At 37.9% G+C, this 13950-nt stretch overlaps 1 protein-coding gene across 1 annotated transcript in view; it reads right to left on the minus strand.

The window, feature by feature from the left end:
- LOC146592690 (ATP-dependent translocase ABCB1-like) overlaps window positions 1-13950 on the minus strand; it is a 49194-nt gene that overhangs the window by 14594 nt on the left and 20650 nt on the right. Inside the window, exons 11-19 of the mRNA XM_085310462.1 lie at window positions 12602-12727; window positions 12211-12414; window positions 11667-11837; window positions 9045-9206; window positions 7719-7889; window positions 6679-6825; window positions 4961-5065; window positions 3570-3647; window positions 545-628 (exon numbers count right to left, since the gene is read on the minus strand). Coding sequence (XP_085166588.1) covers window positions 545-628; window positions 3570-3647; window positions 4961-5065; window positions 6679-6825; window positions 7719-7889; window positions 9045-9206; window positions 11667-11837; window positions 12211-12414; window positions 12602-12727 — 1248 coding nt within the window. The remainder of the gene's footprint in view (window positions 1-544; window positions 629-3569; window positions 3648-4960; window positions 5066-6678; window positions 6826-7718; window positions 7890-9044; window positions 9207-11666; window positions 11838-12210; window positions 12415-12601; window positions 12728-13950) is intronic.

The following is a 13950-nucleotide window of genomic DNA, read 5'->3' on the forward strand; positions in this document are numbered from 1 at the left end:
AGCTATGGGATTTTAGAAATTTCATATTTTTATACTTCGAATTGTGTCTTCAAATGTGCTAGTTCTCTTGAAATACGAAATTGCCTAACTTAGAGTCTGAAATAACCATTTTTTCTCTCTGACCACTTTGACATTTAGCATGTGAACAGACTGAAAGACGCAATGAAAATATACTTAAGTATTTTCTTGAGCTGGAGCATTTAGCATGGAAACACAATGCTATCTAGATATCTAAGCAGGYTGGATATGTAACTTCAAACAAACAGCCTCCTTGGAGGACTCAYTTATACTAGTATAGTAGTGAGCACTAGTAAGGTTGCATGAACTAAAAGCTTTACTACAGCATTATGCTGTAAATATATATATGCATATGTCTTATCCACTAACATCATACTAAACTTTTGTGTGGTACCAAACATATCCAGCACTTTTTAATACACAACAACACTTTCCAGAGTGTGAAGGGTCTGTACCTATCAAATCCAGTCTGTAACTTCATCCTATACTAAAACACGTATGAAAAATRGCAGTGCATGTTACTCACTCCTTTCACTTGTGAGGCATCATTAGCAAGTCTTGTAATTAATGCTCCAGTGCTATTTTTAGGATCATCAAACCAGCTAATCTCCTGCAACAGGAAGTATAGTTGTGATCATCTTAAAACCTGTAGTTTGCTTATCACCTAACTAGGCTACAAAACAGAACTGAATCACTTTGGATTATAAGTAAATGACACATGAAACAGTGTTTTACTTCTTAAGATTTAATCGTAAATCCAACAGACCTATAGAGGCAATAAAGATATGGGAACACAAAATTCAAACTAAGTTGTGTTAACCAGCTGTATGTCCTTTTTTGCATTAACACAAGCACCATCACATTATCACATATTAAACATAGTTTTAGAAGATATCTTTGCTTATGAGTTTAACATAGTTTATTTTTGATGATGAAGTTCTCACTAAAGAGCAATATCAAGGAATCTACCACTTTGAGGACAATTCCTTGAATGAATAACATGCATCTGCAAAGACTCCYAATCAAACAATATCGTTTCTTCTGTTACCTAGCTAAATAACACATCTATGTTCTYGATGAGCTATAAGTACTGTGAAATCTGAAAGTCTACTATCAAAACCTCTAAGTATTTTGAATATTTGAGTGCTGCTGTAAAATCTCTGTGGTATCTGAGATGCCATATATAAAATGATTATGCAGTGCTGGGAGATTACTCAAGTCTACCTCTTCTTAACCTGGAAGACACTATTTCTAAGGTAAAGAAAAACTTGTCAGTCACATACTTTTGTATTTTATTAACAGTTTAGATTCACTGATCAAAGGAATCAATGACTCTAAAGCACTTTGAAGACCTACCAAATATCAAAACCAAAGGTCTTTTCATGGAACAACCTAATTATTTGTATTACTTTTACGTGCATAACCCTTAGCAACAGCATGGTATTTCTGTGTAATAACGTTYGTTAAAGTTACTATAAGAGCTTTTATATTTCTTAACTATTAGTGTTTAAAGGAGTAACCCTTAGATATTAACAAACATGCTACATTTAATTGCTTGGGGGCGTGGTATATATATCATACAGTAAGAAAAAAAATGTAAAAAAATAAACAGTTTTGATCTGGCTCCCTATAGCCAGATGGCTGTTTTGGCATTTCACAATACGGAGCGTACACCACCTGCATTGGTGTTAATATGCAAAACCCTTCCAGGTCCCAGTAATCTAGTGCCTGGCACTTGAACATGATGCAAGTAGGTGGCATTTTCACGCGAGAGTGTAGATAGTGAATATAATGAAATTTCTTGATTCCCCAGGCCATGAAAACCTCTCTGTTATATTTAGAGTCTTTCAGGTCATACCTCCAGGAATCTGCTCAAATTCAGCAGGGGCTTTAGAAACCCCACTTTTCTCCACGAAAGTCTCATGGAATTCTGCTTTCCAGGGAGGACTCCCACTCTTTGGAGGTGACCTGTAACCCCTTCCCAAGTAAACCTAAAAGTAGGTTTGTCTGGACSCCTGGTGAAGAGGGCTAAATGGATGGCTAGCTGATCCTTCACAAGCTGGCCTGGGCTCAGAGAACTTCTCAAGGAGAAAATGTCCCTCTGCAGAGACCAGGAAAGAGCTCATTCGGCTGAATGGGATAAAGCAGCAGAGGAATTCTGCCTGTTTAGGAAGATCATTTTTGATCCCACACTTGATGATATATCAGACTAGCATGGTGAGTAAATACCACTTTCTGTAGCTAGTGAAAAACAAGGAAGTCATGTGTCTTGGCTCACAATGTTGTTTTGATTTCTACTGTTAAAGATCATGGGCCCATTTACAGCAGGGTTAGCTTGAGAGTAAAATTTAATATAAACCCAGGGAAGGCTTAGATTTATGCTGTGGATTAATAATGAGATACCAAATACCAACATTTCCTTAAAATATTTGGTGAGTTAAAAAAATACTCATTAGGAAAAGCAACTGGTAAKGGTGCTAGGAGCTGCAAAAGAGGGGCAAAAATACCTGACAGTTCTAGTGCTAACCTAAGAAATGCAAGTGCTGGTGGGCCTGTAGTGCAGATGCCAATGCAGGCTGTGTCTTACAGGTAAGAGCTTACCAGTTTGTTGCTGTTACATTACACAGCACTGCAACGAACCAGTACTCTGACCAGCTCACCGCTGGCTCCGGGAAGCAGCTACAGCAGAATGCACTACTGCATGGCACACACATGCGTTACAAGGKAGGGTTTTGGGTGCTCTTAAAAGGTGCATCTCAGTGGGAGGGAGAGCCATATAAATCCTTTACTCTCATCGTATCTTTACAGGAAGCAGCCACAATACTACAGGTGGTGTCACCCAAGCATTGGAGTTACTCCAGCCTCACAGTCAAAAGGTGGTGATAAGGCTGGTTACACAGACAGCTGGGGTCCTTGTCRTCTGCCTCACTGCGTAGCAGCCGGGGATGGTTGCACTCGGGTTTCAGGCTGCTTAGTGTAAAGAGTTCATTCCCTTGCTGAAAATRGTTCTGCTGAGAGCACAGAGTCCTGTTGCTGCCCCTGTCCACTACCATGGCTTTCTSTGGCACTGTGACTGCTGCATCAGATAAGCCACCAGTTTAGTGAAAGCAGCTAGTCCCATCTTATAAGTGTCACTAGCAACTGTCTGGAGACCCAAGGCAGCACATGGAGTTAGCTGACTGTGAAGGCAGATCTGAATTTCAGATTTGGTCTCTCAGAGTACAGCTTGCTTTCTCTGGTCCCCAGTCCAAATCTGCTCTGATTTAACCAAACACAGCCCTCACCTTTGAGCTTTCCTACTCTGGTTTTAAGATGGCCTTTAGTAGTTAAATCAATGCAAAGGTTTCAAAACCATTTAAAATATCCACCTCTATCTGTTGTGATGATTTAGTCCAGTCAGTTTCTAAACCAAGCCAAAGAAATCAGTGGTATCAGTGGATATCTTTACAGATATGATCACAGAATAACAAGCTAACTAAACATAATTTATGGTATCTACACAAACAAGCATTTCCAAAGCTGTAGAAAGCAAACATATATAACACTTTTACCTGCCTAAGAATTGCTCTAAATGCCTTAGAGCGAAGCCTCATTGTAAGGATTTCTCCAGCTTTACCAAATGTGAAACCCTGTTTGAGAAAAAAACAAACAAACAAAACCTTAATTACTTAATTACAGGTTTTGTCTTTATCTGATAAACAGTTATGTCACTACCTGCATATAATATTAAAAAGCACATTACTAAGTAAAAAATATTTAGCAGTAACTGGGACATTTTACATATATATGTGTATATATATATATATATATATATATATATATAAAACAGTTTCACTAACAGGCTTTAAGCCCCACCAAATACTCATTTAATTGTAGGATTATTTTTCTTTTTAATATCACACCTGATCTCAAACTCAAAGTAGTCACTTCACAGTTCACAAGTAAGACCCCATATTTGTTTAGGCACTGCACAACTACCAGAGATTTTCCTCTCCTTAAGAGCTTACAGTCAAAAAAACTATAGTACTACTAGTTATTTTCTAGGGGAAGCCTCTGACCCTACACAAAGCCTCAGTGATACAACACAGCTGTAGGAGTGCAAGTGGTGGGTAAGGCTGATACAAGTAGCTGAGCAATGACTGAAGTGATTTCTGCATCTAAACAAGATATGCATCAATTCACTTCACAGATGAAATGATTTATGTATGAACGTGGCAGTTTTCCCACAATATATGTAATCCCATGCACTGGCAAACATGTTGCTCGTGTGAACACTTGCACATAACTGTGAATTTACTGACTTTTAGATAACGTGGTCCAAAGTATTTGAGGTAGCACGAACTGAAGGACAAATACCATAGAGAAAAAAGGTAGCTTGAAATATTAATTAACCTTCATGGTATGGAATTGTGACTAATTTTAAATTGAGCATATAATGTGGTCTTTCCCTGTTATTTTTGGTATTTTTTTTTAGAAATTCAAGGGATTGGGTGCTGTGCATGTAGATGCATATGGAGTAGTTTCAGTGTAACCAGCTCAGATGCTGATAGCCACTACTGTGCAGAGGTCAGTGTAGGTGGTGAAGCAACCATTTACTCAAGATAGAAGTGCCATTAAAACCTGACCTGAGCTTGTACTATCAAGGTTATTAGAGTATTATCATTTTTATTATTGTATTACCATTGAGCCTAGAATTTTATTGGTTTTCCTCCATACCCTGTGATCTAAGGTAGGCTTTTCAGCCAAACTTTCCTGTGCCAGGGGGCTGGGACCATAGTGCACACTTGAAACCTCTTACTACACTTTGAACCCACCTGCTAGTGAAAATTCATCAACAGTCTTTTTTCTTTCTGTATTGTTTGACACTAAGGCACTGAGAACTTAACACAGTTGAGATAAAGTGTCTCAAAGACCATGAAAGATTATAGTAACAAAAACTTACCTGAAGAAAAAAAGTGAAAAAAGAAATTATTCCAAAACCTAAAAACAGCAGTGAATACATGTTAGTTGTCTTCCTGATGACCATTTCTCCTTTTTCTACAAACATCTATAAGAGAAAATTCTGAAAGTTAATTTTATTAACTTACAGTGCAATAATGTCTTCTGTAATTTTCCCAGGCATGCTATGTGCATTACATATACTTATAGTGATAACATACACTTAAAGTGATAACAAGTGCATTTCTTGTTGGGCCAAAATTTGTTTTCTTTGAAGTTTACAGATCTGAGGATATTTTTACATGTTCTTATGAATGAAGACTTCTTTTGTAATTTGGGAAGATAAGATCAGCAACATATGTCAGTGAACAAACCTACATCAGTAAATAATTATTACTGTAATTTATACCTGCACGAGGCTGAGGCACCTCTTAAGTTTTTACAATTCTTTTCCAGTATATATCTTCTGCACTTTGAGGAATTATTTTCCATGTTGGACCAATTTGGGGACAGCCACTGAAAGGCTGCAACTGCATAGTATGTTCCTCATCCCTCAAGGATGTTTCCTGTTGCTGTTTGCATTAAAAGCTGAAGTATAACACTGCCATAGTACCCTTTTCCCAAGCAGCTTCGTAGTAGGTAACACCTCACATACATGTAAAAAGATAATTTAAGATAAATCATTTCAGTATCTTTTATTTTATAGACTATAGCTAGACTGGCTGTGAAAAATCCTCCAGTAAGTGCAGTCCTTGCACCATTTTCATTTTTTCCTCTTTCATTGAATCTAAGAAAAACAGGAGAAAACAAGATAGAGCACCTTATCCCAGAACAGTCAAAACACGTTCAGTTTCCAGAGTTGTATCTGTTCCTAAACTGACTGAGGTTCCTGCAGCAGGCAGATAAAATAATCTTTGTCTTTCAGATCCCATCCAAGGAACATGACCAAATGATCTCTCTTGACATGGCAGGTGAGTGTCATGTGGTATATGAGCATAGGCACAAGTAAACACATACTTGTACTCTTACACTCACTTTCTCTCTCTTCTGCAATGTCAAATTTTGTATAGTATTTTTGTATAGTATTAATACTTTTACAATAAAATTGTATGTTCCAACAAAACTGTTTAATTTGAAAATTCTCATCAGTGCCTGGTGGTAAAAAATGTGACTTGATTTTCTAACGGCATAAATTCAAGTTTACAGAAGTGCTCTCTATACTGAAATCTCACTTGGAAGTGTTGTCTTACATCCATTTCATCTAGTGGCTTTCGCTTTGCCTTGATTCACATCATTCTTTCTCAGGAAGGTTATTTGGAGCACAGGTGGGGAAGACATCACAAGAATCATCTTCTGTGCCTGTGCTGCTCATGCTAATGGTACCAGTTACACTGTCTTCCATAAAGGGGACGAAAGTGACATGGATTGGGAGAGGTCATAACAGAACCTCTCCTTATTTCAGTGCCAGTAAGCTGATCTGCTCGAAGACAGAGATGTGCATTTTGTACCMCTCCTCTGTGAGTCTGCAAGCAGAAAGTCTGCAGTCTCCATTGCGAGGATCTGCATTCCTCACCTTTGTGTGCAGTGTTGTCCTTGTTGTGCAGTTAAAAGCAAATACTGAAAAAATATAGCAGTTTATCATAAACTAATTCAAGGTAATTGGGAAACAGTGACAAAAGGTAAAGCATACAATGAAGGTTTTTACTTCTCTTTTATACTTACCCCTATAATGTCTGAAATTATGACTGAAAATATAGGTTGTAAGGCCCCATTGATAACTGCACATAAAGTTCCGAGAACAAAGTAAGGCCATTCAGTTTTATTCAACTCCATAATTTTAAAAAATGAAACTGGAGGCACATCATTATCCTAGGATAGAAGGATTCCATCATGATAAGTATGACTATATTTATGCATTGAAAGGCATGGAGGACGTGTATAATCTGTATAGTCTGCTCCCCGCTCTCATATTCCATGTTGCAAAACCCCAAACTATCAGTTCTTTAAAAACCTCCATCAATTAATTTCAGAAATATGACCACTACTCAGTACTCAATATTAATATAATAAAAAAGAGAGAGAAAGGAATCAGTGACTGTTACATAAGCTCTCATTTCTTCCAACAATAATATTTTGAGCCTTTCTCAGAAAGGATTGATCACAAATCCCAGTTATCGTTTCTGGGGCTTATGGARGAATTTGGAAATTTAAACCACTATTTCTTTTTAACAGTGACTTTGGTGGTATTAAATGCTGAATGAATTGCTTTTCACTCATTGCTGAATATGACCTCTAGTGTGTTTAGGTCATCAGTCAGATCAGTAATTACATCATGATTTTCAGTGATTTATTTGTCAATACAAACACATTTTAGACAATAGATAGCAAAGTGTTTCTAGAAAAATAGTAACTATTCTCTATTCAGAGYGTGTTATTTGAGCTATATGACTGATTACCTGGTTTGGTTTTGTTCTAAAATTAAATGAATTATTTTGCCTGCTTAGGCTATTTCCATGCTTAGTAATTTGGTTTCATATTACACAGTTAAACTATTTTAAATATTGCAGCAAAACTCATTTTAGCTTCAGGAGAAGTTTTCAGAGACCTCTTTTTGTATGATCTTGTCATTTTATGACATTTAACCAGACTTGTAGGCTATCTTTGCACATTTTATTATAAGGTTACTCTAAAGAGGATCATCTTTCTTTTTAATCCTATTAGTTATGGAAAACACATGCAGGTAAGAATACAGAAACACTCACAAGCTGAACAGCTTTTACATCAAGTTCATCATTCTGTATTCTGAACCTCTTTATGCTTTTCCGAGTTGACTGTCTTTTCCGTCCAACCAGTACTGATCCTTTCAGTGCCATTTCTGAGATACTTGGTGCATTAGCTTCTTCTTCCTGTAACTGATCATCGGTTCCCGATGTCTGAAATGAACAACAATATGATGCTAAAAGTCATTTATGGCCATATTATCCTGTACTTTAAAACAAACATAAATTCTAATTAAAAACAAAAAAAAATCTGTTAAGGAAATGGAAGATGGATAAGAACTGAACAATTTTACAAAGACATAAACAAGCATTAATGTTTTCTATAGTCTCCTCTATACTTGGTGCAGAATCTGGCAAAATATACTCATACTTAAAAGAGAAAACAGTTTTAATTGTAAAGTTTTTTGCTCATTTTTTCGTTGTGTTACACTGTTCTGACTACATCCAGGAGAACCGCATTGAGCAAACTCAGGGGAAATCCCCCTTAAAATGCAAACGTGGTATGAAAGTGTCTTAATGTAAAAGAGAATCCGGAAGTCAACAGGAAGGACTTTCAGCAGAACTGGTGAGCCATGAAGAATGGAAGCAAGACTTCCACCTGCTCCAAAGATAAGGCCTAAGACACGCTGTACGAGAGGTTCAGGAGATAGCTTGAGAGATAATGAAAATATTCAAGACAGGCCATGTCTGAATGGCAAAGCTTCAGGAGCCTGAGTCACTGGGATGCTGGTGAGTTAAAAAAAGTACTTGCATAAAAGAGTTTGCATTTTCACAGTGAGGGTGGTGAGGCACTGCAGCAGGTTGCTCGGGGGGGGTGCAGAGTCTATCCATGGAGATATTCCAAACCTAATTGGACACGGTCCTGAGCAACGTGCCCTGACCGCAGAGTCAGCGCAGAGCTGAGTGGATGCTGGACTAGATGAACTCCAGAAGCCCCTTGCACCTGAGTTAGCTTATGATTCTATGATTTGAGAAAGAGTCTGAGAATTAATCAGCTCCAGAACTTCATTTTTATCACAGTCTTCATTTTTATCTTCTCCTGTACTTTGGCTTTAATTCCATATTTTTCTTTAAACTTTTTTTCTCAGAATTCTCTCTTCTCCACATCTTTAAATTAAACTTGTACATTTTACTTTTGCTTCTTTTTCCTGTCATGAAGATTAGTATTCTTCAGGGAAACTTTTTTCCCTAGAGTTTCTCTATTGAGAAAACATTGTGAAGCTAGAGATACCTTTGAAAGTAATTCGATCCAGTTAAGCCCATAACACACAGTATGAAGAAAGTTATTGAAAAATTTTCATTAGCTACCTGCATATTAACAAGTTTGTAATAAACTCCTTTCTGTTCTATTAATTCATTATGGGTTCCTTGTTCTGTGATGATGCCGTTTTCAAATGCAGCTATCAGATCCGCATTTCGAACTGTTGACAAACGATGAGCAATAACAAGTGTAGTGCGTCCTTTCCTGACCTGGAAATAGCACAAAAATAGCTCCACGTTTGCATCTTCAGGTACATACAATATTTCCCCTCTGCATATTACAGCTGAACAAAATATTTTAATTGAAACTTTTTCTTAGATATGGTGTTCCAGTAAAAATTAAAATGAAATTTTGATGAAATGAAAATGAGAAATTAATTACAGAGTATTTTTAATTCTCTCTGAGGCACACCTAAGCAAAAACATAATTTAAATCATATACTGCAAAACATTTTTGCTTTAAAAATACAAATTAAGGTATGTTTTTGCATGTCAGACTATTACTTTCTTAACAAAAGTATCAAAGTGTTTTTTCAAAACTGCTCGTTGTATGTGTATGTGCTTTAGATTTATGTATCCAATTTTTATTGAAAAAAAAGAATACCCACCATTAAGTGAGTCAGTGACAGTTCTATTTAAGAGCATTTCACAAATATTGAAAATTAATCATTTACACTGTAATTTTACTTACTCTAAATTACTCAGCTGACTTAGCTGAAAATAAAGGTATCTGAAATTGCACATAAAAATCATACTTCAGTTACCCATGTGATTTTTACATCTTTTTAATTACTCATCAATAATAAAATAAATCCCATAAATATCTAGTTTGACATGACAATTTTTTACAGGCACATTTTGATAGTGTGCTTTGGAATAAATTGGTATTAGTATGTGTTGATCCAACAAATTCATTTTTAAAATTTTATACTTAATACTTTGAACTGCTAGGTTAATATGTGTTTCATGATGGGGAAATATGAATGAAAACTGTTAAGTGTGAAAAATTCTTGAAAGAATTGCCAGCTAAAGCTGACATCTTAATATTGTTTCATGATTTTAAGGACTTGAAATTACACTGATTCAAATTATCCTATGAGAAACAACACATAGTTTATTGGTAGTTCAAACATTTCACAGTGTCTGAAATAATCTTAAAAGGTTAAATCAAGACATAGAAGAAAACCAAGTTAAGGACCTTAACCGTAAAATGTAGAATGCTTCCTGTATGAGAAATTAAGACAGATTTTTGATGAAGGTGGTAGAGAAAAGTGTTCTACTCTAGATCTGATGAAAACTTTTTATGTAAGTATGTAGTCATCACAGTGAAGGAAAGAGTAAGAAGGCAAGAGCAGGACAAATGAATACCTGGCACACAGTGCCTTGGCTTCATCTTGCTTAATGTCAGCTAGTCTGAGCAAGTCTTTCTGGCATGCTCTGTCAGATGTACTCACAGGGAGGTCATCTAACCATACAACATATTTTAAAGCTAGGTAGGAGAGGTGAGACGCTAAGTGTCTTGTTTCAACTAGCTGTATAAATTTCATGTTGCAGCAGTTAGCTGGGATCCCATCAGTTGTCTCCATCAACAGTTGTCTGCCCTCCTGTGCTCTGGAGTTTACTTTATAGGGCAAGGGCTGGAAGAGAGATGTCTGAACCTGCAAACACAGCTAGTTTCACAAAGTACTGTGAATTCTCAGGAACTGGGACTAGGGCACAGAGAGTCTAACTATCTCTGAAATTAGAGAGAGTTGTGTGTCCAAGAAAGAATTAGGGACTAAACTATCTTTGAAGCTGAGAATCTGGCTTCCGTGGTGTGATTCTCCCAGACACAGCCCTGCACAGTGGTTAGAGTAAGGTGCTTCTCCTGAGGCAGAAAAACATACAGAGACAAAATGCTTTCTAAAGTTGTTGACCATAGATGAACTCTGTCATCACTGCTAAAAACATTTATGCAATGTCCATAATTCATATTCACCCAGAGGATGACACAGATACATAATGACAGGGAGAAATAGAGGGAGGAAAAAAAAACAAGGAATGTGATTGATTCACCCCAAGCCACAGGCGAAACTGTTTTATAAACACTTCATACACTTACTTAGCACAGAGAACAAGAAATACAGGATTAGTTACTTTTTCAGTCTAGGTGGCTAGCTGTGTCTAGACGGCAGCCAATGTGTAGCAGCTGCTTTGTAGACACAACCAAATTGATTTTGAATTACTTTGCTGGGTACAGAAAAGAACATAGCCCCTAATGAGCTTCAAGAATGCTTGGGAATACTCAGGACTTGGCCAGTGTTGTGTTCTCCACTGTTGCAAAGACTAAAGCTTGTTCAGAAAGTCTGCTGCAATTCAGTTCTACCCATTATATGATTAACTGAATTCCACGTAAACTTACAAAACACGTTACCACAGGGCAGTCTGCCTAACCCGATATAGAGCTGGTAATTTCAATACAGTTTTTTAATGTTTATTTTTAGGCATTTTAATATACATACCCATTTAGAGTTCCCTGTCTTAGTTTTAACAGAGAATTTTTGCAAATGCAGACTTACTTTAGACCTTTTAGGGGGTCTCTCTTTCTTGCAGCTCTTTAAACAATTATCTGAAAAAAGGAAACAACAGGTTCCTGCACACCTACCTACTTCGCTTCAGGGTGATACTCACCTTGTCCAGTGCTGCCTGSACAATGGATTCACTTTCAGTATCCAAAGCTGATGTGGCCTCATCAAGCAGGAGGATTTTAGGATTGCGAACCAGAGCACGGGCAATTGCTATTCTCTGCTTCTGGCCTCCGCTCAGCTGGGCCCCTCTTTCTCCAACCATGGTTTCAAACTTCTGCAAGACAACAACATGTGCTTCCAGAGCACTCCGCGGCACAACCCTTTCGGCAATGAAAGGCAGCGTAAAGAAAGGCCACATCTGCGTTAGTAGCACCAGCAGAACCTTTGCCCTGTTCTGACACACTCCAGGGTAAACACTCATTCTTCGTGTCCCTAGTATATCTCTGTGCTCCAAAATGCTCATCCAACCATGGCTTAAAGAGTTGACATTAACTTTATTCTCACAAAAGTTATGAGAAAGCTCTTTGGAGTCTCCAGGGAGGGCTTCCTCTATGCGCTGGCTTGGGAAGAGCCCTTCTAAGGAACTCTCTGGCATGAGCAGGCTCCCTTAAGGGAAACCTCTTCGCCAACTCAGCAGGTTTGCTTACATTGGGTAGCTTCATGATGAAGTCGTAAGCATTAGCTTCCTTGGTAGCTTTCTCGATCTCTTCCATGGTGACGTCCTCACGGCCGTAACGAATGTTTTCTGCGATAGTAGTACCGAACAGCACGGGCTCCTGATTCACCACGCCAATAATCTCCCGCAGATATCTGACGTTGAGGGTCTTAATATCCTGCCCATCAATGGTAATCTAAACAAAGGGATGCAGGCGACAGAAGTTCGCTAGGTGTTTTGGCCTTGGCATCTCTCTCCCCCAGGCTGGCCTATGCCGTTTTAGGAGAAACTCTAGTGCGTCATTTGAAGGGGGCAAAGAGACCAGAGCTCAACTTCAAACAACGGTGACGTACACAGCAGTCATCTCACTTGAGCTATCTTACCATGCCTTCCTTGGGGTCATAAAATCTCTGGATGAGCTGAACAGCTGTACTTTTCCCACAGCCACTGCCACCAACGAGGGCTACTGTCTGGCCACAGTTGACCTTGAGATTCAAGCCTTTCAGTACCTTCATGGAATGTGTCAGAAAAGACAATGTATAAAAATGTGAGCCTAAATTTAGGAGAGCTCTAATCAGTTGAGTGAAATTTTCTTCATATTTACATCAGCATTGGTTTAATAGCAATACTTTTCACAGTAGGCATGGAATTGTGCAAGAAAAGAGTAAAGCAAGAAGTCTTTTGTTTCAGTAACACTGAAGCTTCCGAATTATTGCCATTTTTGTCAAGAATATTTTGAACTGTGAGATCATAGTTCAGGTGATGTGAAAATGAGCAAGTATGAACTAAAACAACCTAGTTTAAGCCCTTGCACTACCTTACAACTGGATTGAAGATCTTTTTCAACCAAGTTATTACTTGGAAATATATTTATTACACTCAGAGTTAGACATTTACATAGAAAATAGCATAGGGGATAAAATAAATGACTATACCCTGATCCAAAACCTAAAGATGCAGATGGAAAGATCTGGTTGATTTCAGTCAGCTCTTGTCAAACACTAAGTGTATGAAGTGGAAGACTAAAGTTTCCTGGTGGTATATCCCTACACATAAGCATGCAAGATAAAAAGTGCTGAAAGTTAGAATGGGCTTATCTGAGGGGATCTGGTAGATTTTTCCTCCATGCTACCACAGCTTAATATTAGAGAAGAAGCCACAAGCTCAAAGCCTGCTAAAAGGTAGCTGTGACAACACCAAGCCTGGCACAGGCATTGCACACAAGCATCCACTCAGGGTCTTACGCAGGTTTTGCAGCCCTTGTTAGGGAAGCATCCCTGCAGTTACCAAGTGGGATAAATCCCCAACCATCTAAGCTAACTAGATCAATATCACATATATCTATCTGCACAAGCTGTAAGGAATGCAGAAGGAGGTCTTTAGCTATGTACTGCTGTCTTAGGCCTTACCGTTGTTGGTAGGCCAGAGTAAATCGTATGCAATGATGTTCTCCTTAACACAGTATGCTTCCTTTTATGCTCTGGTTTGTTCATCATTCTCATTTTGCTTTTATTATGAAGCATCCTTCACCCTTTCTCACAAGGATGAAGTGCTAAAAGGGCGTCCACAGTAGTAGTCAGAGGAAGAAGTGAAAAAACAAGCCCCTTCTCTAGTAGTAGATAATGTGATACAAATTTTAGAAACCTGATTTAGAACTCACTGAGAATAATAGTCATCTTCATGTTGACTCTAATGGCAGCTGATATAATTACCAGCTGATTTCACTTGATCT

This window comes from Rhea americana, unplaced genomic scaffold, assembly GCF_003343005.1.
Source record: "Rhea americana isolate MKP2758 unplaced genomic scaffold, rheAme1 scaffold_32, whole genome shotgun sequence".
Classification (NCBI taxonomy): Eukaryota; Metazoa; Chordata; class Aves; order Rheiformes; family Rheidae; genus Rhea; species Rhea americana.